Source organism: Sorghum bicolor, chromosome 3 (genome assembly GCF_000003195.3).
Source record: "Sorghum bicolor cultivar BTx623 chromosome 3, Sorghum_bicolor_NCBIv3, whole genome shotgun sequence".
NCBI classification, from domain to species: domain Eukaryota; kingdom Viridiplantae; phylum Streptophyta; class Magnoliopsida; order Poales; family Poaceae; genus Sorghum; species Sorghum bicolor.
Genome location: NC_012872.2, coordinates 65,972,099 through 65,999,516, shown reverse-complemented (window position 1 = coordinate 65,999,516; position 27,418 = coordinate 65,972,099). Strand labels below are relative to the sequence as shown.

Sequence of the window (27,418 nt, the reverse complement as noted above, 5' to 3'; positions counted from 1 at the left end):
GATCCCGACCCTCTTTTCCCTGCCATCTTCCTTCCCCCCTCACTCGGGCACAGCTGATCCCCATGGCGGAGTTGGCCGGAGCTACATGCTACAAACCGACTTTGCCGCTTTCGGTGGGGGCGATATCTCTAGTGGGCTTCTCCTGGCCACATCCCTTGGGGTGGTGGTTGGGTGAGGCTACTGCTGATCCCTTGGTGCATCCTTCCTCCTTAGTGTGGGTCTTTGGTGGCGGTGGTGTGGAGGTTACATGAGGTTAGGGCGAAAGCTTGGGACGACGACTATGGACATTGTTTCCCTTCTTGAAGGCGTCATTTTCTACCTTCTCCTCCTACTATGTTGGATTTGCAGGTGAAAACCTTCACTCGTCGAGCTAGCTTGTCGATGCTCTTGGCGTCGTTTCCTTCTTGAAGGCTTTGCTAGGCTATCTAGTTTCCCATTGTTGATCTCTTGTCGTCTGCTGGTGGTGCTCGGAGCTCTGAGGGTTGCGGTGCTTAGTGCTTAGTAGAGGTTTTTAGTTGGGTCATTTCCTTGGCCTAGTTGCCGTTAGTTGTTTAGTTGTTAGTTGAGTCGATTCGACCAAAGTTGTGAGTTGTGATAGTTGTACTAAAGTTATGCAAAATGAGTGAGACATTCTCCTCACTTGTACGATTTTAGCCTAGTTTTTATTAAAAAAAACTAGGTTGGCATTTGTCTTTTTTATTTTTTTCTTCGTCTAATAAAAATTGCGGCAACCTTTTGCCGTCCTTTATACTCCTAAAAAACTTAAGCCTTGTGAACTTATATATCCATAAAAAAAGAAAGCAACGAAAAAAACAACAACAATAATAATAACAACTGAACTCTACCACCAGGCAAACACGCAGCGTGCACGGCATCTACCGTCAGTTCCGCACCATTTTGCCGATGGGATTATCTACGTGTTGCGTAATACGTCCGTACTCCTAGGCGTCGTCAGGTAGAAGCTCTACTAGACTGCAGTCCACGCGCGTGCCCGTTGACGAGTCTGAAGCCAAAAGAGTTACAGAGAACAACCAAAAAGCTCGGGGCCGGTTATCCAATATAAATCCTTCCTCCTTTTTTCCACGGTGGATTAGTCAGGGCTTGGCTTGTTGGTTGTACGCACCGCACCGATGTGACAATCAGAGATGCAGGTGAAAACATATGGAATCGATCAGCGTCCTGCTGGAACAAACGCGTGCGTTCAGATTAGAAGCGGTGGAGGCAAGTTAACCAAACCTGGACCATCAAAAGTAAGCAGCTCAAGGGCACACACGTAGTACCCATTTTAATTTCTCTGCGGATCGTGTGCTAAACCATGGATTTACTACCGGCGATGAAGACTTGAGTGAGCTGGTCGGTATTTTCCTCTCCCGCGTCATTTGCTGTCAAATCGGCGATTTAATGGCTCCAAAGAAAGAAAAAACAGGCTACCGTCTTGGAGCGCGTCTAGCATATTAGCCGTAGTAGGACGAGATCGACGTACGGTGGAGTATTTCAAAAGATCATTAGCATGGCCTCTTCCAGGAGTTCGGTTGGAGCTGTGTCTGAAAGTTTCAACTAAAGCACCCCATGTTTTAGGAGAGTCGCAGGACCAGACAGGAAGCCGACAACCTCAGTCCTCAGCTGTGCGTCACTGTGCTGTCACACTGTTCCTAATCCTCCAGCCTTACGGTCAGGGGTGCTTCAAGGCTCTCAAATTTCTTATATTAGCAAATGGTCCACGAAGAATCACTAGTAGAACTTTCTCCGTGGAAGTGTCGCTATCTTGGACCGATCAATAGCGCCGTGCCAACAGAGAAACACAACTTGCCGATACGGGTTCACACCTGAAAGCAGACGAACAGTCGCAGACTTCCTGATGCTATTGTGTCACGCTCAACCCAGGCGAAAACTGCAGCGAGCCTCGCCGACTTTGGCCTTGTTTAGTTCCGTAGCACTTTCGTTTTTATTTGACAAACATTATCTAATTATAGAGTAACTAGGCTTAAAGATTCATCTCGTGATTTACAGTTAAACTATGTAATTAGTTTTTATTTTCGTTTATATTTAATACTCTATGCATGTGCCGTAAAATTCGATGTGACGAGGAATCTTGAAAAGATTTTGGTTTTTGGTTGAACTAAACAAAGCCATTGCTCGCCTCGTCACCCGTCTTTTGGGTGCGGTGACCAACTCCTCTTCCATTAAAACCATCTAGATTACGGAGCCTTGTCACTTGTGTGGCGTAAGGTTGCACTTGACTAGCCTTGTTTAGTTCCGAAAAGCGAAAAGTTTTCGGTACTGTAGTTTTTTTGTTTGTTTGTGACAAATATTATCCAATCATAGTCTAACTAGGATCAAAAGATTCGTTTTGTGATTTACAGCTAAACTATGTAATTAGTTTTTATTTTTATCTATATTTAATGTTTTATGCATGTGCCACAAGATTCGATGTGACGGGGAATCTTGAAAACTTTTTGGTTTTCAGGGTGAACTAAACAAGGCCTAAAATGTCAAAGTCGCATGTGTACGGGGACCCGTTTCTGGATTAGGCTTGCATTGCTTGGGTACCGCTTCACTTTGCAGTTAAGAAAATAGAAGGAGGAGGAGAGTGACGCTGGATGATGACGGTAGTCGCTTTCTTGCTGGTACACGAAAAGTGTAAAAAAAAAAACAAGAACCTGATTTCGAACTCAGCAGTGCCAATGCCTGTAGTATTGCCACAACTTGACATGCATGAACAGCTGGAGCCTGAAACGGTCAGGCAGGTTGCAGGTAACAGGAAGTCCGGTAAGATGTGATTGGGACTGCTTATTATGTACTCTATCCACTTCAAATTATAAGATATTTTGGTCTTTTAGATATATACAATTTTTACTATGCACTTAGATATATCCTCTGTCTAGATATGTAATAATAGCAATGCTAGAAAAGGGAAAACATTTATAATTTAGAACGGATTAAGTATTGTGGTATTTGACTCCTCTCCAGAGTAAATTCAACAGTGAACATTGTTGTCTACAATGTACAATAGTACTAAGAAGCTCAAAGCAGAGATTTCTTTTCATTCTCTGCTACAGTCTTACCGTCTTACTGTTACTAACTAGAGTCTAGAGTACCCAAAGGAGCCTTCACGTGTGATACACTAAAAGAATTCTAAAATTCACATAATAATTAAAAATATTTGACCTTTAATTTGGTAAAATCTGATCATCTTTATCAACAATAGCCACTGCATCCATTTTGTTATAAAACAAACAATACTATCTTCGCCATTATAAACAATACATGAAGTAGCTCCTAAAATTTGCATCTTAATTATCCACTTCTGCTATTATTAAAACAAACCCCAAAATTACATATAAATTGTCCACCACTATAATTATAAAATATGATTTAAAATAATCCTCCCAGTTATCAACATTTATATTATAAAAGACAATGCAAAAAAAAACACCTAAGTTTGTATCTAAATTACCCACGTATGCCATTTCAAAAGATAATTTGAAGGAACAGCTTTAGTTTGTATCTAAGTTACCTTGTTATAAAGCATTTACTAAAATATCCATCAATCTATGTACAATACTAATATAAATTATTATGAAAAACTAATTTAATAACCACAAAATACGCAATGTATGTTTCCAAATTACTCATCAGTGTTAGATAAAACGTAAGCATGATGCTATATACCACCGTGGATAGACCAAGTAACATGCATACATTCAAAATTAATAGTTATTTTAATAGTTTATCAAATGTGAACAAATCTCTCTTAATAGTTAAGACCGACAAGCCATTTTAAATTACAATAATACTCTACGACTATACACTTTATAATAAATTGTTATTTTAAATAACTTTGCTCTAACCAGATTCTAGTATGTGTGGAAGTACGGTTAATGGGCTGGGCTAGTAGAAGGACAATGCGCATTTGCTTCGTGTATGATGCGGTATATCCTCTTGTCCTATAGAACTAATTTATGCACCATGATCGTCCCACATATATATATATATATATATATATATATATATATATATATATATATATATATATATATATATATATATATATATATATATATATATATATATACTGTTTTGCTGGTCTTCGACGACAAAACTGTTATCCTGTTTTTCCTCTAAGAAAAGGCGACCCGTGGATCCATTGGAGCACGCACGGAGCGACTCGGACGCAATGCCAGAGAAAATGTAGAATATTGAACATAGTAGAGTAAAGTACTCCATTCCATCAAGGTACCCATCAGAGTATTCATTATAGAAACACATTGAAAACGACACTGATGATGTACTGTACCACCTATAGTAGTACTTTTTTGTGACCTGATTCCTCAAGAAACCGTACACAAGCTGGTACAGGGAGCATCTGAAGTCCTCTCCGCGTACCACTTCCTTGCTTCGATCGTATAGTCACTTGGGCTTGGGCAGCAGCAGCAGCAGCTACTACTCCTATACAGTACATCAGATGAGATGAGCACTATTGCATTGCCCAAACTGCCAGAGTGTCAGAAAACAATCCAAAATCGCCACCAGAAACCAGCACCAACCATCCCCCATCGATCCATCCATCCATCCATCTCGTCGCCGTCGCAGGAGAAGCTTCTGCCGGATCATTAACGTCGACTCGGACGCTTTCGGGCCGGATCCTCCGAACGCGAACAAGGCAAGGAGCTATAATGCCAATTACGTGGAATAAGATACGATTCAATGTCGACATAAATATATGATTTAAATATTCGGATACGGATATGATATCAGATGTTGAATATTCGAACTCGAATATGAACAGATCTAAACATCTCTAAACGAATTCGATCTCGAATACAGTCAAAAAAATATCCATACCGTTTTCATCCTAGGCCTTGTTTAGTTCTGAAAAGTGAAAACTTTTCGGTACTGTAGCACTTTCGTTTGTTTGTGACAAATATTATCCAATCATGGACTAACTAGGATCAAAAGATTCGTCTTGTGATTTACAGCTAAACTGTGTAATTAGTTTTTGTTTTCGTCTACATTTAATGTTTCATGCAAGTGCTACAAGATTCGATGTGACGGGGAATCTTGAAAACTTTTTGGTTTTCAGGTAAACTAAACAAGGCCCTAGTGGCGAGATAAAAATATGCGACCAGCGTGTACAGTTGTACGGTATTTCTACCGTACCGGGACGCGGTCGCCCGCGGTTGACTGACCTGAAACCACGGCCACCGCACGCGTTTCGCCCTTTTCTACCCGAGTTCTGTAGTGGACATTTGGTTGGTTCGTTCCCATCCCACCTGTAGAACGGAGCCGAACAGAGGCAGGTAGGCCCCGGTTCCGGGTCCGGGGACTTGTTGATCGCGCACGGCGCGGCGACGTGCGCGATATAAAAAGCAAGCGCGCGCGCCGCCATTGACAAAGGAGCAACCCAGGCCTGTTCCGAGCTGCCATTGCCAACCCAACAACCCACTCGCCTCCCTCGGCTCACCAGTCACCGCCACGGGCGCCGCGCGAAGGGAAGGAAGCAGCGCGGAAGAGAATCGGAGGAGCCGCCTGCACCTGCAGTTGAAAACGGGACGGGGCGGGGGGGATCGCAGCAGCGGCCTTCTGTTCTGTTGGGGCCGGCTTAATTTGCAGAAGCTTTCTCAGTACTGGACTACCGGTGCTATTTGTTGGTTCCGGGCCGGCGGAAGGGAAGGGTCGAAGGGGGAGGAAGCGAGGGCGTCCGCCGTTTGCTCGCCTGCTCTCGAGTCTCGAGTGCCTGTGCTTCTTCTCCCCTGCCGGACAAGCCGTTTCGTCCCTTCTCCGCTGATTGATTGCTGCGCGCCTGCGCCTGCGCCTGCTGCTGGAGCTCGACCGAGAGGCGCTGGTGGATTCGTCCAGGGAGCTGCAGGGTGCTCGGCCGTAGCTCCACTCCAAGGCCGGCGGTTCCTTGGGCTTTGTTGTTGCCCCTGCCCAGACTACTGCTGGTGAGTTCACTTCCCTTGCTTCCTCTTCTTCTTCTCGGGTTACGATTTTGCTTCGCCTTGTTTACGTTTTCCTTGCTTTACTTGATCATTTTCGCTTCTGTTCCTTTCCGATATGGACCATCGATGATTATCGTAGCTCTGTTTTTTTGGAGATAGAGAGAGGGGGAAAAAGGTGGGAGATATGATTACAGTTGAAACTACCCATCAAGGTAGTACTACATACAGTACGAGTAGAATCCTGTAGTTCAGTTGGCAAGTCCTAATTTCTAGATGGGGTTACCGTCAGCATTAACGTCCTTTTTACCACCTGCTGTCTGTGGAGTTTACGCAACATGCAATCTTGTTTTACTTTTCTCTAGTCAACAAAAGTTAGTAGTTGATCTTAGTCGCCTCCGGGCAATATTTTCTCGCGGGGCTGTTGGTATGAACAGCAGCCCGGTGACCGGTGTTAGGTCAGAAAGGATGTTGAGATTTGAGAATCTGGAGCAGCTGGATGCTTTCACACCTTATTAGGCATAATAAGACAGCCCTGTCAGCCTGTGAGGAATGAACAGACGCCCCCATTTTGGGTTCGCCAATCATTTGATATTGCCACTGGCTATTTGTTTGTTTTCCATGGTTAGGATGATCTCAGATTGTTTATGCTCTTACAGGGATGACAACTTGACAGGTTGCTGCCAATAGATCTCCTGTTCAGACATGGCCAACCTTGGAGGCATGCTGTATGCAGTGATCCTGCTTGTTCTGTGCACGTGCTATGTGGATGTCACGAGGGGACAGACAACTGACCCTACTGAAGGTAATCTCCTGTTGTCTTTGCCTTCTTCAGTTAGAGCTTCGAGCTATACAGTTGGAAATTGCTCCTGCCAAGAAGAAATCAGAGACACTTTGCCATCTAACTGGAAATTGCCATGAAGCTTTGATTCAAGCAGGCCTTGTTTTCTGTTGATTCAGTCATTGTTTCTGACTGCATAATTTGAGCGCACAGGAAGTTTTGAACAACCCATTTTTGCTTCTGATCCTTTTGGTTAGCTGTTCACAAACCACAGTCCAGTTCCATGATGTGTACGTAATCAAGTGTTGTACACCATTATTGTTGAACCTGTAATCAGCAATACTTGTGACTAATCAAAGCACTTCACAGACAGTACGTGATGAGAAATGTGGTCTCTTTATAATGCATATCATGTTCAAGTAGGCATAGGTATCCCGCAAAAAAGAAGAAGAAGAAGTGGGCAGTATAACTAGAGACTGGTTCTTGTTGACATCTATTGAAATGTGTATGCATTTCCATTCTGCATGACTCAGATACTCCGTTGCTGCTGAGTATTGTCTCTCTTATATTTGCAGTGAGCGCTCTCAAGGCAATCAAAAGCAGTCTGGTCGATCCTTCTAATAAGCTTAAGAATTGGGGCAGCGGGGATCCATGCACATCCAATTGGACAGGAATCATCTGTAACAAGATACCAAGCGATTCATATCTTCATGTAACAGAGATGTATGATGACCTCTTCCACATTATTTATTACATTCACAATTGTTTTCTTGCTAGACTGCTGTTCTTACATCCTATTGTCTGTTTATTATTTATTTCTGCCATTTTCCATACAAGTGTAACATTTAATAATAACCGTGTATGCCTTTGATCCCTGTAGACAGTTGTTTAAGATGAATCTTTCTGGAACTTTGGCACCAGAGATTGGTCTCCTATCCCAGTTGAAACAATTGTAAGTACTAATTTGACAGGGCATTGATAATACTTGTGCAAAATGAATTGAGAATTCTCGAGCATACTTTATGCTTTACATAGTTAATTAACTATAGAGCAGATCCCTAAGATTAATAAGGAACTTGAAAAGATACCACAGAAAAGAAGTTTTGATTTCATCTATTTTAACTGTTTCTTTTCCTGGTTAGAACTCTTGTGTCCATGTTCTTGCAGCTGTTTCTTTCTCTCTCTTTTTTTTTCTAGGAATAGCTGTTGCATTTAGCATATTTTATTAACTTGTATAAATTGTTATTTTCAAGGGACTTCATGTGGAACAATTTAACTGGTAACATCCCAAAAGAAGTTGGAAATATCACAACACTGAAGCTCATGTAAATACCTCCTCTCTAACCAAAATTACATGTATCATTTCTTTACAAACAATGCTGACTGTCACTTCCACAATCTTGCAGAACTTTGAATGGTAACCTGTTATCTGGTTCTTTGCCTGAGGAGATCGGTTATCTGAAGAACTTAAACAGATTACAAATAGACGAGAACAACATATCAGGCCCCATACCTAAATCATTTGCTAACTTAACAAGCATTAAACATCTGTAAGTGTCAAGTATCTTTATTTTTCTGCCCATCCTTGATGCTTCTCATTTGTAAGCTTCATAATGATTCTGGTTCCAATTTTGCCTTTAGTCACATGAATAATAACTCATTAAGTGGGCAAATCCCATCTGAGTTGTCCGGCTTGCCTGCACTCCTTCATCTGTAAGTAGTCCTCAACTTTTGTTTGATATTTTCCATTTTGCAAGTTGTAGATGAGTTGTACAGTTAACATGTCTTGTGCTGTGAACTTGCAGCCTTGTTGATAACAATAATTTATCTGGGCCTCTTCCACCAGAATTAGCAGATACGCGTAGTTTGGAAATACTGTAAGTACGTTTTTCTGCAGCACAGTGTTAAACGAATTTTTACTGGTTCATGGTATCTTGAGGTTTCTTGGCAAATAACTCTCCTTCAGTTCTAGATGTTTAAGAATTTAAAGTACCTATCAATTTCATGAGTATGCTTTACTTTCTTTTGTAAATTTAATGGCATGATAAGGATATAATGGTGCAGGCCTTTGCCTTTGATTTTTTTTCTTTATTCTGTATAGATTAGACATCTTTGTTATCTATGACAAACATTTCTCATATCTGTGTACTTGTAGTCAGGCTGATAATAACAACTTCAGTGGAAACTCCATCCCTGCTGAATACAGCAACATACGGACACTTGTAAAGCTGTGAGTGTAACAACCTTGTCCATCATGTTTTTCTTTTTAGAATTTGAGGTAGATGAGGGAGAAAGAAAATTTAAAGAGCTATTACAACTTCTGTTATTGAGAATAGCCGTTAGAAATGTAGGCATTGGTGAGTAAAAACCTAAGGTTAAAAGAAGAATATTATGAGTAAAAACGTTTGTATTTGCCAAAGGGCTTATGCTTCTAGAGTTCTAGTTGGAGTGGTAGTATATCAAAGTTCAGGGCATCACATAGGTAAGAAAGAATTTGCTCTGTGTGCAACTAAAGGCTCGTTTTCACATTGACTCCTCTCCTATTAGGCTATTACAACCTATAGCAGCCAAATAGTTGGATGCAACTGGTCCGCTATCTGGAAATATCTACATTTCAACTTTCTATAGGTAGTCTTCTTTCATTCTTTGGAGATCATTCTCACTGATAACTAAAACAACAATTTACTTCATTATACTCATTTAAGGACAAGCACCATTCAGTCAACATTATGTTTAAAGTCAAATAAAGATCTGTTGAGTAAATCATCCTTTAACATGTTACCAGGAGTCTAAGGAACTGCAGTTTGCAAGGAGCTGTTCCAGATTTGAGTGCCATACGTAACTTTGGCTACTTGTAAGTTCAGATTAAAATGCAGTGTTTCCTTTATCAGTTTTTGGACATCTTACAATCATATATTATCATTTTACATCAGCACGTCACAGCCTTTCTGGAACAGATATTTTGTCAATATTATTTCTTAAATGCCTTTAGTGTGTTATCTTCATATTAGAATGAGAAATCTGCCACTCAGTTTGCATCAGGATATTAGTTCTCAAATATTTTAGTACTAATTCCAGTATATACTTTCAGGGATCTTAGCTGGAACCAGTTGAACGGATCTATACCGACTAATAGGCTTGCTTCAAATATCACTACAATGTATGTAGCTTTTTGACATCTTGCTAGAGTTTTGGTAGAACACAGCTCATCTCTATGTTTTGGCAGTGATTTATCACATAACTTTCTTCAAGGAACTATTCCATCAACCTTCTCAGGGCTACCTAATCTTCAGTTCTTGTAAGTACTATTTAATTAATCGAAAATTTTATGTACCACTAACATCCTGCTATGGAAAAAGAAAAGATCTTTCCATGTCAAACTAAAATAATGAACATACCTTTCAAGTTCAAGTAACAATGTGCTACCCAAAACTTTTCTTCTACTTATGTTGTGTTATCTCAAAATGCCATTTTACAGGTCAGTCCATGGGAACCTCATAAATGGCTCTGTTCCACCGACAATTTGGAGTAACATTACTTTTACGGAAAATAGAACCCTTGTTCTGTACGACAACATTCGCATATGTTCTCTCATAATTCGGTTTGATATGTACTTTTATGTAATATAGTATTCAAATAACGCAGGGACTTCCAAAATAACTCCCTTGACGCTATTCCATCTGCATTTGAGCCTCCAGAAGCTGTCACGGTTCTGTAAGTTTCTTTACCATGGAGATATTTCCTCTTTAGTCTACACTTTTTTTGTGTGTGTGTGTGGAAAGAGCAAGCATGAGGCAGTGCTCATTTCATTGATATATAAGGAACGCTCATGTAATATGCTCATCTCTATAGTTTGTTGGGGATATAAAATTTCAATTGCAAAGTTCTGATGAATTTGCTAATCAGTCTGTCATTCAGTCACTAATGATGTAGACCTGTATGACAGATATTACGGTTATGCGGATCATAGAATAATATTGATAAAAGAAAACTCAACTTCCCAAGCGAATCTTCTGAGTTTCTGACACAGTGAATAAATATTATCATTTTCTGCAGACTTTATGGAAACCCTGTATGTACGACATCTAATGCAGCACGAGCAGCTAATCTTTGCCAACCTACTTCTGTAAATGAAACAACATCTGGAGAGGGAAAGCAAGTTAGTACGACGTGTACTCCTTGCCCAACAGATCATGAATACAATCCAGCATCCCCTATACCTTGCTTATGTGCTGTGCCTCTGGGAGTTGGATTTCGATTGAAGAGTCCAGCAATATCAGACTTCCTACCGTATAAAGAAGCCTTTGAGAACGACTTAACCTCTCTGCTGGAATTACGTGTTTATCAGCTATACATTGAACGATACATAAGGGAGCCCGGACCAAGGGTGAATACGCATTTAAAGTTATTCCCAAATAATACGAATTTATTCAATATGGCTGAGGTGCTGCGGCTCAGGGAAGTACTTGCTGGATGGCAGATCACTCTACAAGATGAGTTTGGTCCATATGAGCTTCTCAATTTCACACTTGGTCCCTATGCAGATGGTATGTGAAACTTACTTTGCAGCAAGGCATTTTATTCGTAATTCTGTCATACCAAACTATTAGTCGAAACCGTCAGAGTGTGTGTATTTCTTTTCCCTAGACAAAAGTAGTACATGTTCCATACTGTTGTACTTGCACAGAATGCAACGACCAATTTGATAAACCTCTGGTTTACTGGCTATTACCTTTTTGCAGAACTTCCTACTACGGCGTCATCAGGTTTAAAAGGTGGTGCACTTGCTGGGATTTTGGTAGGGACAATTGTTGCTGCCATTGCAGTATCTGTGTTTTCTACAGTTTTTATAATGAAAAGGCGCAGAAAACAACGGACAATTTCAAGACGGTCATGTAAGTCATTTTCCGTTTTTATCCTTACAAAAATGTAAATAGCTTCCCGCGTGCTGCATAGATTGAGTTGCTATCTGACAACTTAAAATGCCTTGCTGTTTTAAGATGAAAAGGAAATCTATTCAGGAATTTTATACGAACATAATTAAGTAAAAAGATACTTGAAAGGGCATTAGCTGATGCGTGGTGCTTGTTCTTTCTTTCCACAAGGCAGGCAATTGGCTAAGTTTTTGTAACTTGTAAATATTTCTTACGCCGTACCTTCCTAATATGTAATCTGCCGGTTTGGGCCAATCAATAAAATTTTGATCAGGTGGGGAACGCCTCCCCCCCCCCCCCCCCCACACAGTAAAAAAGATACTTTTTTTGCATATCTAAATCTGGAAATTTGGAACTAAGTTGTAACTCTTGCTTTCGTGACCACATTTAAAAGCATATATTAGGGATTTATGAACATTTTTTTTAAAAGAATCGCTGTAGTACATAAAATTTAGCCTTATGGTGTAGACGTTAGGTTCTCTCAAATAACAAAATCTATTCTTCCAAAATGATCACATGTTCTAAAGATGCATATTATTTGGCAGTACTTTCAAGGTTTTCTGTCAAGGTCGATGGCGTGAAATGCTTCACATTTGACGAAATGGCTGCGGCAACAAGGGATTTCGATATGTCAGCTCAAGTTGGCCAAGGAGGTTATGGAAAAGTTTACAGAGGAAATTTAGCTGATGGAACAGCTGTGGCAATCAAACGCGCGCATGAAGATTCTCTGCAAGGTTCAAAGGAGTTCTGCACAGAAATAGAATTGTTGTCAAGATTACATCATCGTAATTTGGTTTCTCTTGTTGGCTATTGTGATGAAGAAGACGAGCAGGTGTGTCTTCCAATTTTTCAATTATTAATGGACAAGTATATTGTTGAAAACTTTCCCACAACTCTCCACACATTGTGAAAGAATTAAAGTATTGGTATAAATGTGTTTAGAACTAGTGATTCTGCTGTCTTTTTATCGAGTGTGCAGTACTCCCCTCATAGAGAGTTGTGTTCTGCAGATGCTGGTGTATGAGTTCATGCCCAATGGTACCCTACGTGATCATCTTTCTGGTAAGTGGGGAAGTTACATGTTCAAATATTTGCTTTTGTTTTTCATATTACCATAATATATAATAATAATAATAAACTGGACCAACTTAAGTCTTGTTTGGATGTTATCGAATTTACCTCAATCCACATGTATTAAGGTGGATTGGGGTGAAATTTAGTTCAACTTCCACTCCAATCCACCCCAACACATTTAGGTCGATGTGAATCCGACTACATGCAAACAAAGCCTTAGGAGGAATGTAAACCTGGGTTGCCAGGAATACGTCCACAGCCTAGCTCAGCTTCTGCATCCATATGACCATCATGTGCTTTCACATTAAAGACAACACCATGATCACATCTGTATCTGTCCCATGGAATTTATATCTGGCGTGCATTATCTCTATTGCATGTTTGCATATGAAGCTTTTGGTTTAGCTTGAGCTTATCATTGACTTATTTAATGTGCATTTTTTTGAGCTTGAATCTGATGAAGCACATATACAATCTAACTTAACATTTTCACAGCTAAGACTGAAAGACCTCTGAGTTTTGGTCAGAGGGTCCATATTGCGCTTGGTGCTGCAAAAGGAATTCTATATCTACATACCGAGGCAAATCCTCCTATATTTCACCGTGACGTTAAAGCCAGCAATATTCTTCTAGATTCCAAGTTTGTAGCAAAGGTGGCTGACTTTGGTCTTTCGAGGCTTGCTCCAGTGCCTGATATTGAAGGGACTTTGCCAGCTCATATCTCCACTGTTGTTAAGGGCACCCCAGTAAGTGACGTCACACCTAGCAAAGCAGCAACACACAGTCACCATGATTTCATTTACTGCTTCTTGTCATATAACAGTGAATATTTGAGCCCACTGATATGGTGTTGAAATTTAGGTGATCATAATGTTTTCCTTTTTCCTTCGACAGGGCTATCTCGATCCAGAATATTTCCTGACTCATAAACTGACGGAAAGAAGTGACGTCTATAGCCTAGGTGTTGTTTTTCTTGAACTATTGACTGGAATGAAGCCAATCCAGCATGGTAAAAACATTGTTAGAGAGGTAAAAAGTTTCCACTACAGCTCTTATTGATTTTGTTACTCGTCTATAGATAAACTATATTGTGAAGCATTGAGAGTATGCATGGCTGCAGCATTGACACTTAGAAAACCAACTGATCCCTCTTATCTCATCCAAAATCTTTGAATACAACATCCTTTATGTTCACTAGCATAAAATACATAGGTTTGGAACATCTATCTCTATACACCTTAAAGAAACAAGGTGGTGGTGGTGGCTTCACTACTCCACCCTACCATTAGCATGTTGCCCTTATAGTTCGACATACTAACCTACAATACCACTTTCTATTAAATATTTATCATCAAAGTGTCAGCAAGAAATTGTTGGTGGCTTAATGACATATTGGATCTTGTTCATAATAAAAAACAAATACTTGTGAATATAATTAATAGGAATTTAATATTGTTTGGAAGGGCTTATTAGAGGTCCGTCGCTACGCATTGTACCATGTCTAGTTATTTAAAAGTGGTCGCCAAAATAGCAAATAGAGATACATCAATATGGATTTGCTTATGACAAAGAAACTAACTGCATCTCTTTGCATTAGTTATATGGAGCAACTTTATTGATTGTAATGGATTCAGATAGACGAATTAAAACTCAAACGATTTTCTATTGCTGCAGGTAAACATCGCTTACCACTCAGGTGATGTTTCTGGGATCATCGACAGCCGGATGTCCTCATACCCTCCGGAATGTGTGAAGAGGTTCCTCTCCCTCGCAATAAGATGCTGCCAGGACGAGACCGAAGCGAGGCCCTACATGGCCGACATTGTTAGAGAGCTCGAGACCATCCGGAGCATGCTGCCCGAGGGGGAGGACGTCCTGTCCTCGACCTCAGGGTCGGGCTTGCTGATGAAGTCCATGTCATCGTCCTCGACCACCACCACCACCGGGGCCCTCTACGTGTCATCGCATATTTCCGGCAGTGGTCAGGCGGACAGTGGCATCCCCTCCGGGATGGTGGCTCCGCGGTAGCATTGATGGCGCCGTAGATGGTTTTGTAGACACCTGCCGAGCGACAGTGATCTGTACTGAACTTAGCTTTGTAAGTAGTGATAGGAGTAGCTGTGGGGTGGTCCGGTGGTGTTCCTTCCCTTACCTGCAGGTGAGGAGTTGTTCTGTACATGAGTTTGTTGTGAAGTGTGCTGGAGCCTGCTGGGATCAGGGTGTGATGTAATAGTGGCATTGGTAAAGAATACAGATGAGGGGGTATATACTGAGTTACTGACGCAATTCATCAGAAACACTGACGCGGATGGCAACCAACTCCCGTGTTGGTCTCGTTGCGGTGTTTGGTCGAACGCCTTCCGCGCATGCCCCGCCGGCGGCCTCCCATCGTCAAGCGTCGGAAGAACTGACCAGTTTGGGCGGGCCAGTGTCGGAGCCCAGGTTGGGTGGCGACTGCCGACTGGCAAACTAACCAGAAGGGAGCACATGGTCATGGAAGAGGAGGCGCAGCGGCGGGGACATGTGAATCGGGACGCTGGCGCGCCGTTTTGGCTGTTTGGTGTGTGTGGACGAGCTCGACAGGCTCGATGAGTCAAGCGGCAGTCACCGAGGCAGGCAGACGCATCTTTCCGCGCCTGCGTCGGAAAAACGACAGAAACAACGGCGTGTCGTCGATGATGAACGCAGCGGATACGGACGACGGATCCCCGATGATGTGAATGTGCGGAAAACTCAGGGCTAACAAGCAGTTGGGCAGACAGGGCAGGGCAGCTGGTTTGCTAGGAGGCATCGCTGTCCACGTCTTTATGCAATATTGTAAAAGCAAGCAAGAAATGGTTTCACACACACGAAGGTTTAACCACAAACTGCTGCTGCTGCTGCATAGGACTGGTCTCGTGCTAAATTTGCAAATCTGGAGAATTACATGCTGATAATTTAGCGTATATAGACTACGGGCAAATACTACTATATATCGACCTCTTACAGCTATTCCAAAGAGCTAGGTTCATTCAAGCTAGCTACCATCCGTGGAGGTGGTTAACCAGACCGTGATAAGCAACACGGTGGCATCCGAGATAAACTTTCATGTCAGCAAATTGAACGCACGCTGTGTCAACCTTCACTTTTTACACGGTAACTCAGCGCAGCAGCTTGTCATCCAAACATGTCAAAGCCTTCACCGTGTTGGAGATGGGGGAAGCTCCGGGAGCTCTCCACCTTCCCCGGGAAATGATCGATTCCTGCACAAACCAACCGATGCCAAACTTTTAGTAACACTCTTTCAGAATCTTACGTTGCCTAATGAATGAAATGAAGTAACGATGCTGGTTGCAGAGAAGATACTTGGATTCGACATGATGTTCTCGTAGAAGGACATCTGGCCTGAACTGCCAGACGATCTCAAGCCATTGTCATTGCATCCATACATCATGCCACCGATTTGGTCATGATCTGTGTCGAAGTGATGCATCCCTGAGATCCTGTCAGCACTGTGAGCGCCCATAGCCTTGTGATCCTGGAGCGGCCTATCTGACTTCGGCTTCTTGTCGGTGAGAGACTCCTCATCCACCTCAGCTTCAGATTCAGCATTGTTTGGTAAAGAAGCAGCCTGCTTCCGCTTTGACCGTGCCCGTCTGTTCTGAAACCAGTTGTAAACATTTGTCTCCGAGATTTGGCCATGGTGCGAGAGCTCTGCTGTTATCTCTTTTATCTTCTGCTTGCTTGGTGTTCCATTGCCTTGGTCAAAGATGTTCTCCAAGATCTGCAGCTGCATTGGTGTTGGTTGCCATCGTTGCCTTGCTGTGATCTTGTGACCTCCTGGGATAATTAGAGGATCACAGTACAGATTGCTAAACCTCATTCCTGAGGAAAAAACCAAAATTCAGTCGATCAGAAAACAAGGGGCTATATTCCATCGACAATGTATACATTACAAAGGAACAATAAATATACATAGAGGGGGAAGGGTAAATTCAGTAAAAATCTGTTTTAAAGATTATCTAACAGAGAGGGCAATATTCCTGCAGTGGTAGAAATCAGCATTCCAAAAAACAGTTACTCAGCTACAGGTGGAACTCTTGTATGGCCATCATGCAAGTAATTAGGCTGAATCATCAGAATATAAAAAATTAATGACTTAAAAACTTAAAATCAAAAGGTTTATGCATAAGTTGAGAAGAAGAAAACTTGCTAAGTGAAGTATATAAAATGATTACAGCACGGACAAGTTTGCAAAATTTTAAATACTAAGTGATATGTGATGGCTATAAGTAATAAAAAAGGGCAATCACATAGTAAAAAGGTAAGTGTGTTGGCCCAACGAAAGACACATGGACAGATTATAGCTCCCTGAAAGTCAAGCTTAGATTCTGCAGAACAGAAGAAGAATATGGAATAATCAGGGTGGCAGGGTGCACGTGGCACAAAATAGCAATTGGTCGGCCCTACATGACAATCATGTGTTAATAGCTATTCATTATTATCTCTTTAATCAAAGGACCATTTCTCGATTTGTGTGTTTCATTCTTACATAGGTGTCATGCTAACCTTCCAATTAAAAGGGGAAGTAATTGCTTGGGCATAGAAAACTTATCATATAGAGAAAAATTGAATCTTAGCACAAATAACAATCATGCTGCAACCATGAAGACCTTGAGAAACAAATAAGAACAAGGATTCCCACTCTTTGGTACTGACTGAACCTATTCCCATTTTCATGTGTTGGCACTTGTACAACCTATTGTCAAGTATCTACAAAGTACAAAATAAATGAATGCTAGTTCTGTTCAACCAGACAATAAGGTCCACTAAATGGAACTCTGCTTGCAAGTTCTAGATTCTGCAATCAACGCATTAAGGCAGAGTGCCTTAACTGCGCCGCAAAGAATAAATGCAGCCCAACACACACTGCTAAATTGGTTCACTAGACCAATCAAAAGGATGGTCACTACAATTCCATTACCAAGATATATGTTACGAGTAGCATCTCGTGCAAATATCAAATCCAACAGAAATCACTAACAGTTAATTAATGACAGAAAATAACACATTATGAATTACATTCTTGCTACCCCATAACCATTATTACCATTGTAAGATAGTACATAGACGGTCACGGCTAGCAGAGTAAAACAGACTAGACAAAAGCCGCAGTACACAGATGCCAAGCAGAGTAAAGCAGACTAGACAGCCGCAACTATGCATCTAGCAACATGAACAGAGTGAAAAGATACTCCTTCACTTTTCACCAATTGGAGAAGGCAGACTAAAGTACTGGACATAAATTGAATGACTAGTAAAAATGAAAGAGAGTTTCAGTTCAAAAAAAAAAAAAGAGAGTTTGACCGCTAATAATTTCGTAAGATTAGCAAGCGCAGCTTCCTGTAACACCACAATTAGCTCTATTCATATAAATAAACAAAGGATGCGGACTTTAGAGAAGTCATGGCAAAAAAGAGGACACGATTTTTCTTTCTGCACAAAGAGGCAAAGATGGAACTGACAAGCCACAATGCAAGTCCCAAGGCAAAGCAAAGGAATCCCCCCAATTTTCTGCTCGCAAACCCCCAGAACAGACAACAAGACGAGCAGAAGAGGCTAGAGAGTAGCAATTGGTTTTGCCCGCAACTGCGCCGACCGACCTGCAATGGTGTCCTGGTGCTCGGTCAGGGTGCGGTGCATGTCGACAAGCTGCTCGCAGATGGTGGCGTAGATGGAGATCTGCTTGCGGAGCACCTCCATCTGTTCGTCAGTCATGACCTTGACGTATCCCCCGAGTCCTTCACCTACCGCGGACCTCTCGTCTGCTGCCGCCGCCGCTGCTGCTGCTGCGGCGGCGGCGGCGGAGGCCTTGGCCCTGTCCCCCCACTCCATCACCGATCACCTCCGCCCTGCCGGACGCCACAGGACGAACAGAGTGGCCAGGATCGGAAGGGGGCGGGCACGCGACGGGGAATTGGGAAAGTGGCGCGCTATTTGTGCAGTGGAATGGAGCTACGCAAGGAAGGAAATCGGCCGGTTAGGCAGGCACCCGGTTGGAGGCGGCTGGCGACAGCACGAGTCCATGCGACGCGGAACGGAAGGCTCGGACACGCGTGCTCCTCCTCCTCCGCGGGATGGCAGCGAGCGCCGCACGGGGTGCCGGCGACTGGTGGTGGTGAGCGAGCGACGCACAGCAGCGGGCAGCAGGTGGAATGGCAGGAGAGAGCAGAGCAGAGGGCCGCGGGGGGATGATGGCCAGACAGGAATGGGGGGAAAGTGGCAGCAGGACTGCGAGCGCAGAAGGAGGATTTGGAAGAGGGAAGGCGGTGGCGGCGGTTGCGGTTGCGGACGCGCGCACCGGCCACGAGCGGGCGCCGCGACTCGCGGCGGAAAGAAAATTACGGGCGGCGTGCGGCGCGGGCGGGCGGGCGCATGCGGACAGGACACGGACGGGCCGCGCCGCGCCGCGCGTTACGCCGTGACGTGCGGTGGGGGTGGGTGGGGTGGCCGGGCCCCAGGAGGCGACGGGCGTTCTAGGTGCGGCACGACAGACAGGTGGGGCCGTTCTAGGCGAGGGCCCAGGAACGGTCAATGGCTCAGTGCGGCAGGAAGCGCGAGGAGACCCGCGGACGGCGACGTCGACCGGCCCGGCGGCCCCTGGCCAGGCGGGGCGCAGACAGCAATTATCGCGGCAGCACAGACGTTACGCTTTCCTTTGAAAATGGGCGCAAATGATACAGAAAAAAAGCGCACAAGCACTAGTCCTCTGTGCCAACTGCCAAGTGATCTCAACTTTCTCATTGAGCTATTATTATAAAAAAAAACTTCTCATTGAGCTAGCTGTTACGGCTACGATGCTGAATCTCAGAGCATATTTGAATGGTTCAGATAAACAATACTGAGTATGTACATACTACATTGTATTACTGGTGCTACCACACACCAAAACAACTTGCGCTTAGCTAAACTGCTACAGGTTGGCCTGATCATGGCATTCAACAAAATTTTGGATAAATCGCTGATCGCATTATTAGTTTCTTATTGGAGAACTGGCTCCTTTTCTTGTTCAGAGCCATACTGAAGAGTACAGCCAAGCGGCTTACGCCGGCTCGGGCCCTCATCTTTCGTTTCGCTGAAATTTGACCGTTGCTTGTTGTTGCCGATTTTTTATGAGAGAAAAATATTGTTACTTAACCAAAAAGAGTACTCCTGTATTTGGTTGATGTTTTTGTAACATAAATGGATAACACAGGAGATTCGATTGTGTTAGATTAATTTGTTTCAACTTATCCCTCAATTCGCTACCCGTAATCGAATACCAGCCCATAGTAAATTGATACTTGTGCTACTTGGCCGTAATCCCATCAGTGTAGCCTGTTTGCTAGTCTGAAAAATCATGGCTGAAAATATTGTTCGCTGATTTATCGTGAGAGAAAAATATTGTTGGCTGACAGATAAAATCAGAAATCCACTCCATCTGTTACCATTATATTGTTTTTCATTCCCTTTGTGTTTGCTTCTACAGCGTGCAACTAAACAACACCTAAGAGGCTTACCATCCAAGTAGACATTGACTACCTTCGTATGGAGTATTTAGGAGCTCAATTTACAGCCAAAGGTCTCCAATTTAGGCTCCTACACCAACAAGTCAGCTTACAATGCCTACTTCGTTGACACCATAAGATTTGCTCGAAACGCAGTCAACAGCTGACTCTCTGGGATGCAAATTCTATTTGGCTAGCGATCAATGTTCGGCCTTAGAGCGTCTACCCAAATAGGGTACTCAATCCATCGGTATGCCCCTTTATGCTAACCTAGTCACCTCTTGTGCGTTTTTTTTAAGGGGGGAGGGGCTCGGTTATCCCTCTCCTTTTGTTTTCCCTTTACTTTTTGCGTTATAGGGAGCAGATTCTTTCTTGTGCAATTTTCTCTTTAATGAAATGATACGTAGGTTTCCTATATTGTTTTGAGGGAAAAAACTACTATACAAAAAACATCTTCAACAGCTCCTTAGCTCAATTCTGAAAAGACATTTTTGTTTAAAAAGGGAAAAATGAGCTTCCAATTGTTTCCTATCTGAACTCTATAAACATCCAAGTTTGGCAAATCTGGCATAGGACTCCTCATATATGTAGGTCTGGGCGTTCGGTCTGACCGAACCAAACCGATCGGTTCCTCGGTTATTTTGAAAGTTCGGTCATCAAAAAACAAGGACCGATCGGTTAGTTGAAAAAATAAAGACCGAGCAGTTTCGGTCTCGATTACTTCGGTTCGGTCTCGGTCACGACCGAACTAACCGGACTAGCAGATTTGTATCAAATTTCAGCAACATGTTTGCACAAAATGATACAAATATCTTGGTTCTCCTTATTCAAATACTAACTACAATAGCATCTCCAACTCACAAGTCACAAACTCACAATGATACAACAAAAAAACACACAATCAAGTCTTTAAAAAGATAAAAAAAAACAGTTTAGGACTCCCAACAGAGAATTTCGATTAGTTCGGTTAACCGACACCTATACTCGAACTAACCGTATAAAGTTCGGTTAGTAGGAAGCAGGGACCGAATTTATGACCGAAAAGTTCGGTCTCGGTCAGTTCGGTCTTCGGTCTTCGGGTAATTATGCCCAGAGTGACATATATGCGTGTGATGGAACAACGTTAGAGCATCTCCAAATGCTTCTAAAAACATCCAAGAACTCTATGCCAGATTTGCCAGATTTGCCAAATTTTCCTATCTGAACTCTATAAACATCCAAGAACTCTATATTTTTAGAAGCACTTGGAGATGTTCTAACGTTGTTCCACTTCCAACCAAGATCCCATTAATATTATTGAGATAAACTACAAAATTTATCGGTTCTTCTCTCTCTCTCTCTCTCTCGGGGGGTGGGGGGAGTATTTTGCATCATACATGTCAGTCTGTATTATTTTATAACTATTTGATAGTCGAATGTGTTAAATAAAACTTGCCAACAATCCTAAGAGCCTATTTGTCAACAACTAGTTTAAGGCTGACTAAAAAATTAGCCGTCCTATTTGAATGAACTAGTAATTTTTAGCTAGCTAACAAATAACCTTTGATATCCAATGAGCCTATTTTTGTGATCAAAGCTGAACAGACCACACAAAATGCGTCTCGAGATATATTTATGTCGACAAATACTATCATAATCAAATATGTTGCAGAGTCATAACCTTAGTCAATCAAAGAGCTCAAAGTACCGGAACTTAGACGTCTCTGCACTATCAGCACTAGTAGTCGACGACAAGGAAGCAATAAACGAAATATTCTAAGTACACAGCCATGGGAGTTTTTTTTTCATCCTCACTACTTGTCATCTCATCGGCAGGTCAATGTCACAAGGGATATCAAAATTCACCAGCTAGCAATGGCATGAATTCCAATACCATCACGGGAGCTTGAGCATCAGAGAAGCTATGTCTGTCATGAGAGGAGGACCGATGAGAGAGTTTCTGGGAAGGATCAGAGATGAAACGCCTCCCTGTCACTGTTTTGTGCCACCATTGCTGAACGGAGAGGCACTGCCGTTCTGATGCGGGCTATCCTCTCGGTATACGGAGTTCAACATGGCAAGTTCTCGAAGTTGTTGTCTCTTGATGTTGTCTTGTGACTCATCCTGCATGATAACATCAATGGATTGAGATTACAGAAGATGATGAACAAAGCAGATTGTGCATCTACATGTTAGTTGTCTATTTGCTTAATTATGGCAAGAAACTATGGAAAATACATACAAGTTGGCACAAATGCTCTAGGACACTAAGGAGGGCTCTCCGGACGACCTTAACACGAGACACCTTCTCCACCCCCTCGTTCTCGGGCTTTCCCTTTCTCCCTCAACTTCCACCTACCCAACGAGACCTAGATGGCAGGCCCCACCAGGTCGCCTTCGATGCTGGACCTCCTCGCTACACCTCTTGACCCTCCCATACCCCCAACCCTAGATTTGAGCCCCTCGCCCATCCCCCCAACACTCCACGTCCCCACCTACCCCACTATCCGCCGCCGCCGCCGCCCACTCGTAACATCCTTTGCTAGCGTGGCCAAATCATGATGCCCCCGACGTTGGTCCCACCAATCACCATCCTCCACAAAATGTGATGAGCGGCACCACCGCTGAAAACCATACCCCACCCCTCGCCCCACCTAACCCACCCATCTCCACTGTTTGCCGCCGCCCACTAGACAACTTCCTTGCTAACTCAGCCAAATGTTGATGCCACCGATGTTCGCCGCACCCAATTGCCATCCTCCAAACCGTGGTGGGCGGCACCGCCGCTGCGCAGTCACCCTACAACCATACCATCGGGACAACAACCACCCTAACCTTCACTTTAGCCCTGATAGCCATCAAATCCCCTTCCCAACCTAAAACCCCAAACTAATAATATCCCAGTCACAAAACGAACACCATCCATCGGCGGAGCATCATCACAGAACCATGGCCATTGATGGATCTAGAGGTTTGTGTCGTTCTTACTTTCTTACTTCACCCCTTTCATCATTCCATTTGTGCAAAATCTTCCCTTCAACAGGGCATGTTGATCCATAGTTTATGAAATTGCAAAAAAAAGAAGAAAAAAAAAAGAAGAAAGGTTCCAGAACTTAATACTTAATAGTGGCCCATTTCCTTGACCTTTCCTAAAATGACATGCTTCGCTAATGAGTTACAGATTGAGGAATAAATAAAGGTGGAGGGTTAGGGGATCATATGCATACCACTGGTTTCAGCAACTCCTCTAGTATCTCCTGTGCTTGTGTCAGTCTAGCATCAATAACATCAGCAGGTAATTCAGCCTCAATTAAGATATGTGTTGGATCACCCAAGTGTTCATAGCCAGGCCTTCCCTTGAGCTGTTCCTCCTACAGGAAACAGACAGAATGGCATGTCAGCATTGTTTGCTCGCCCCAGGAAGTGGAGTACCAGATCTTCAGATTAATATCAGTTGGTTACCAGAAAATTTTAGCCTACAATGACCACTGATCATTCAATGTAAGATGCCACAAACAACATTATTGAAGAATCAGCTTATGAAAATGAGTAAGAATTTATTTACTTTCACAGGATCTTTTATGGAGCCCTTCCCTCTGATGAAAACACGGCAGCCTGTAGTAGCTTCAACTCTCTTTAGTGAGTGTCCCCTCGGACCAAGCAGACGGCCAATGAAGTTAAACTGCATATATCAGGTATAGTTAATAAATTAAAAAATACAAATTGATAGTAGTAACAACTAATCATCACTTCGTCAGAAGCAGGAAAGAACATACATTGGGGTAAGCCTCTGTTGGAACTTCCAATCGCACGATCTTCTTGACAATGTAGGAGGAATGGTTCTGTACGGCACCTTGCCAGCCCATGGCTCCCCTAGGAAAACCATTTCTCTGGAAAGTCATGGTATCGAAATAGAATTGTAAGTTAAGTTTGCTTCATTGGAGATAAAATGGATAAACAGTAAGCTAAGCTTGCTTCATTGGAGGTAAGATGAATAAACAGTAAAACAGTTAAGCAGTATGCATGCAAAAAATTGCAAAACAAAGAGTAGCTGAAATTACTATTCTCTTCCCAACATGAAAAGAAGTCAAAAGTATCCTGCATATCTCCAACTTTTTTGGTACAACCAAGGCCTTCGAATGGGGAAAAAAGTCGTACCATATTTTAAGCATTCCAACATACAAAAGTCTAATATACTCTTCAATGAAGCTTCAGGGGAGAACAATCATTCAACATGAAACCAGATTAACTTTTCAAGCACTGTAAGATTTAGCCTTCAGAATGGAAAAGAAAAGAGTAAACATTGAATCCTTTGGTGTGAGGCTAGTTTCGCAACTACTCTTATGGGCCAAGTGTAAAATACTACTATTAAGAATGAAACTAGGTCAATAAAATAGCAGGTGGAGACTATTGGGTGGTGTTAAGATCTAATCTATTGGATACAGAAAGATCTTGTAGGTTGTAACAATCTAAGGGAATAAAACTTGCTCCTGGCTCACCTTCACAATGTCTATTAAACTGATTCCAATGCATTGAGCAAAACAAATGAACCTGTCTGTTCAATTCAAAACTAAAATATATAGAATAAAATAACCAAGTATGTGATATGCTTGGAACTTTCCAATCAACTGAAGCTTTCTTTCAGGCTTTCACTATAAAGGGACAGTCAAACTTAAGCTAAGAATATTTTATGTAGTTTTCTAACAGGCAAGATTCTACCTCTCAAGAAATGTATGTACTCCATCTCACTATATCAGTTCTGATTATTTTGGGACTCATGCATATATTTGTTAGCATGCTCTAAACGTAGCTGAGAAGGTAGCTTGTTTGAGCGGTTTGACAAACACATTAAAGACAACGTAATAAGGGTATGTAGTATATCCTAATAAAAGTACAACAAAGTCGGCTTTGCTGTTATGTAAAAAAAAAAAGAGAGTGCAGCAAAGTGTCAAAACTATATTTGCAATTCTACTTCAATATCAGGCAACCTACACATTATGTAGTATCAATTTTCCATAATGAATTGTGTAGCACACAGTTCAGAGGAATCAAGTAAATGAATGAACTGAAATTGCAAAGAATTTTAGTAGCTAGTACAGGTACCTCAGGATGCATCCCATTCCACGGACCGAAACCGTTTCCACAGAAATTAGGTACACGGGGCAATGGATGCATGTGGTTTGGACTTGCAATTGGTGGCAACCTCTCATTTCCTCTAACTCCAGAGTTAGAAAGCAGGTTTGATATTCTCATTATCTCTGCACATTATGGTTTGCAATCAGCATAACATCGACATAAGACTAAATACCTATATTATTGATAAAGTTCTACCATTTTCAGCACCAAAACAATTATATGTTGTATACCAAGACATAGGGACTGTGGGGGTTCTCCGTACAAGTAGTCCCACGTTAAACCAATGTGCCTTTTATGAACAAATGAATGAAAAGGCTGCTCTTTTATCATAAAGACAGAGCTCGTACAGGAACAGAGCATATGAACTACCGAATCTGAGCAAGACTGCTACAAATAAAGCTGAAAATTATCTCACCTTGATTCAACAGCCTGCCGCAGATTGGGAGCACCTGCATGAAGGGCCCGAGCTTCTGTTGCTCCTGCAACAAGTCCTCCAGATACTGACTGCGCCGCCGCAATCCAATCCAGTCCAATCGAATCAACACAGAAAAAAGAAAACGATTCAGACCACGATACAAGAACACCAAAAGCAGGGGAACAGGTTACAGCAAAAAAAGCGACTATATTTCAAGAATCCAATCGGGGTGCCATCTTACCTGGCATGTTCTGGTGATGGAGTGGGAGTGGGCCTCATAATCGGCATCGGGGACATCGCCCTGGCCGGGGAGAAGCATTTGTCCGTGGCCATCAGCGCCTCCATGGCGGCGGGCTGGACTGGGGTTGGATTAAGCTGCTACCAATGAAGAGAGACGACGGCGACGGACGAAGAGGATGTGATTGCGTTTTCCTTAGATTTTTGTCGTGTTTTATCTCTTTTCTTCTGTGCGGTAAAATCAGTCGAGGAGGATTCCAGCGAAATCGCACATACGAGATGTCAAAAACGGCCGCTTCCTCTGGGTGTTTCTTCGGCTGGCTGGCCTCCTTTTTACCCTCTTCGTAGGGTTTATAGCGGCGGTAAGGTGGAGTAGGTTTTTGGCAGCCGCCGCCGGTTGGTGATACTCTTTTTTTTTTCGCCCCCCGGTTTGGCATAGGGTTTTAGGGGATGCGTAGAGACTTAAGAGTTGGCCATATGTACTTGTAGGGATAGGTAGAATTGAACCGTATATGTACAAAATTTGTCAAATTACCATTGAGTTCAGTAATAACGTCTAACTAAATCAATCTCTGATATGTTTGCACCCAACATATATTTATACCATGAAAATATCGTAATCACAACAAAAACTCCTTTCATGCAGCTATCATTATCACTCTAACCTTTTTTTCATTTGTGATAAGCACTACCATGTATGCATTTGCATATATACATTCTTTCTTTGCAGTAATGTCACCTCATTGATGTAGAAATCTATTATAGCATTATTTCCTTTACCTATAATGTTACATCTTTCTTTTGTAGCGGTCACCATCATGTCTAGTCAACATGTTAAGTGAATATTTATTGTTTAAGTGCATCTTTTTTTCATTATTTTCATGTGATGAATAGGAGTCATCAGATGTTAAATTCAATTGTTTCCAGCTTAGGTTGTGTTCTTCTTCTTCATCGTATCGCATCCTTCAATCTCGCAACCCCCTACCACTACTCGTCTCTCATCATTGCTGTTGAGTTTGCCTCCACTGACCGTTGCACTCCCCTCCCCCTTGTTAACCCAACATCATTATGCTATCTCCATGATTCTCTAGTTATTCCTAGCCCAATCATTGTCCTCCCCCGCGCTCATCTCCTCAGTTGCCCAGTCTGCCTCTCACATGTCGTTTCTAAGGAAAGTAAGGGCACAAACCAATCTCAACACCCTCTGACTCATTAGGGACTCGTGGAAAGCAACACATGAAACTAGAAATTAAAGTATGTAGCATAGGAGATGTGAGGATTTTAATACCAAACTACAAAGTTGCTAGTTTGTGTGATTTTCCTCTATTAGGTGAAGGTATGCAATTAGTTTAGTCTGTTTAAAAAACTATTAACAACTATGTAAAAAGAAAAGTTTT

At 42.4% G+C, this 27,418-nt stretch overlaps 3 protein-coding genes across 6 annotated transcripts; 1 reads left to right on the top strand and 2 right to left on the bottom strand.

The window, feature by feature from the left end:
* On the top strand, positions 5,307–15,680 carry LOC8055302 (probable LRR receptor-like serine/threonine-protein kinase At1g06840). Of its 4 annotated transcripts, none has more exons than XM_021455105.1 (21): positions 5,307–5,945; positions 6,616–6,744; positions 7,296–7,443; positions 7,601–7,672; positions 7,974–8,045; positions 8,127–8,270; positions 8,362–8,433; positions 8,526–8,597; positions 8,876–8,950; positions 9,506–9,574; positions 9,812–9,880; positions 9,947–10,018; positions 10,199–10,285; positions 10,366–10,434; positions 10,777–11,267; positions 11,463–11,615; positions 12,200–12,486; positions 12,665–12,716; positions 13,224–13,474; positions 13,623–13,757; positions 14,403–15,680. In XM_021455105.1, the coding sequence occupies exons 2-21, from the start codon at positions 6,645–6,647 to the stop codon at positions 14,754–14,756; spliced, it is 2,844 nt and encodes a 947-aa protein (XP_021310780.1). In that variant the 5' UTR covers positions 5,307–5,945; positions 6,616–6,644; the 3' UTR covers positions 14,757–15,680. The 4 variants fall into 4 exon arrangements, with proteins under 4 accessions (XP_021310780.1, XP_021310778.1, XP_021310779.1 ...); XM_021455103.1 differs by having other exon boundaries at positions 5,308–5,945; positions 6,599–6,744; XM_021455104.1 differs by lacking the exon at positions 5,307–5,945 and adding an exon at positions 6,496–6,514 and having other exon boundaries at positions 6,599–6,744.
* LOC8055301 (WUSCHEL-related homeobox 8) lies at positions 15,800–19,113 on the bottom strand. The gene is made up of 3 exons (XM_002456495.2): positions 18,371–19,113; positions 16,074–16,592; positions 15,800–15,970 (listed from the first exon to the last, which is right to left on the bottom strand). The coding sequence occupies exons 1-3, from the start codon at positions 18,600–18,602 to the stop codon at positions 15,885–15,887; spliced, it is 837 nt and encodes a 278-aa protein (XP_002456540.1). The 5' UTR covers positions 18,603–19,113; the 3' UTR covers positions 15,800–15,884.
* On the bottom strand, positions 21,832–26,474 carry LOC8085393 (KH domain-containing protein SPIN1). The gene is made up of 7 exons (XM_002456494.2): positions 26,026–26,474; positions 25,785–25,873; positions 25,337–25,491; positions 24,010–24,123; positions 23,799–23,915; positions 23,461–23,604; positions 21,832–22,357 (listed from the first exon to the last, which is right to left on the bottom strand). The coding sequence occupies exons 1-7, from the start codon at positions 26,127–26,129 to the stop codon at positions 22,226–22,228; spliced, it is 855 nt and encodes a 284-aa protein (XP_002456539.1). The 5' UTR covers positions 26,130–26,474; the 3' UTR covers positions 21,832–22,225.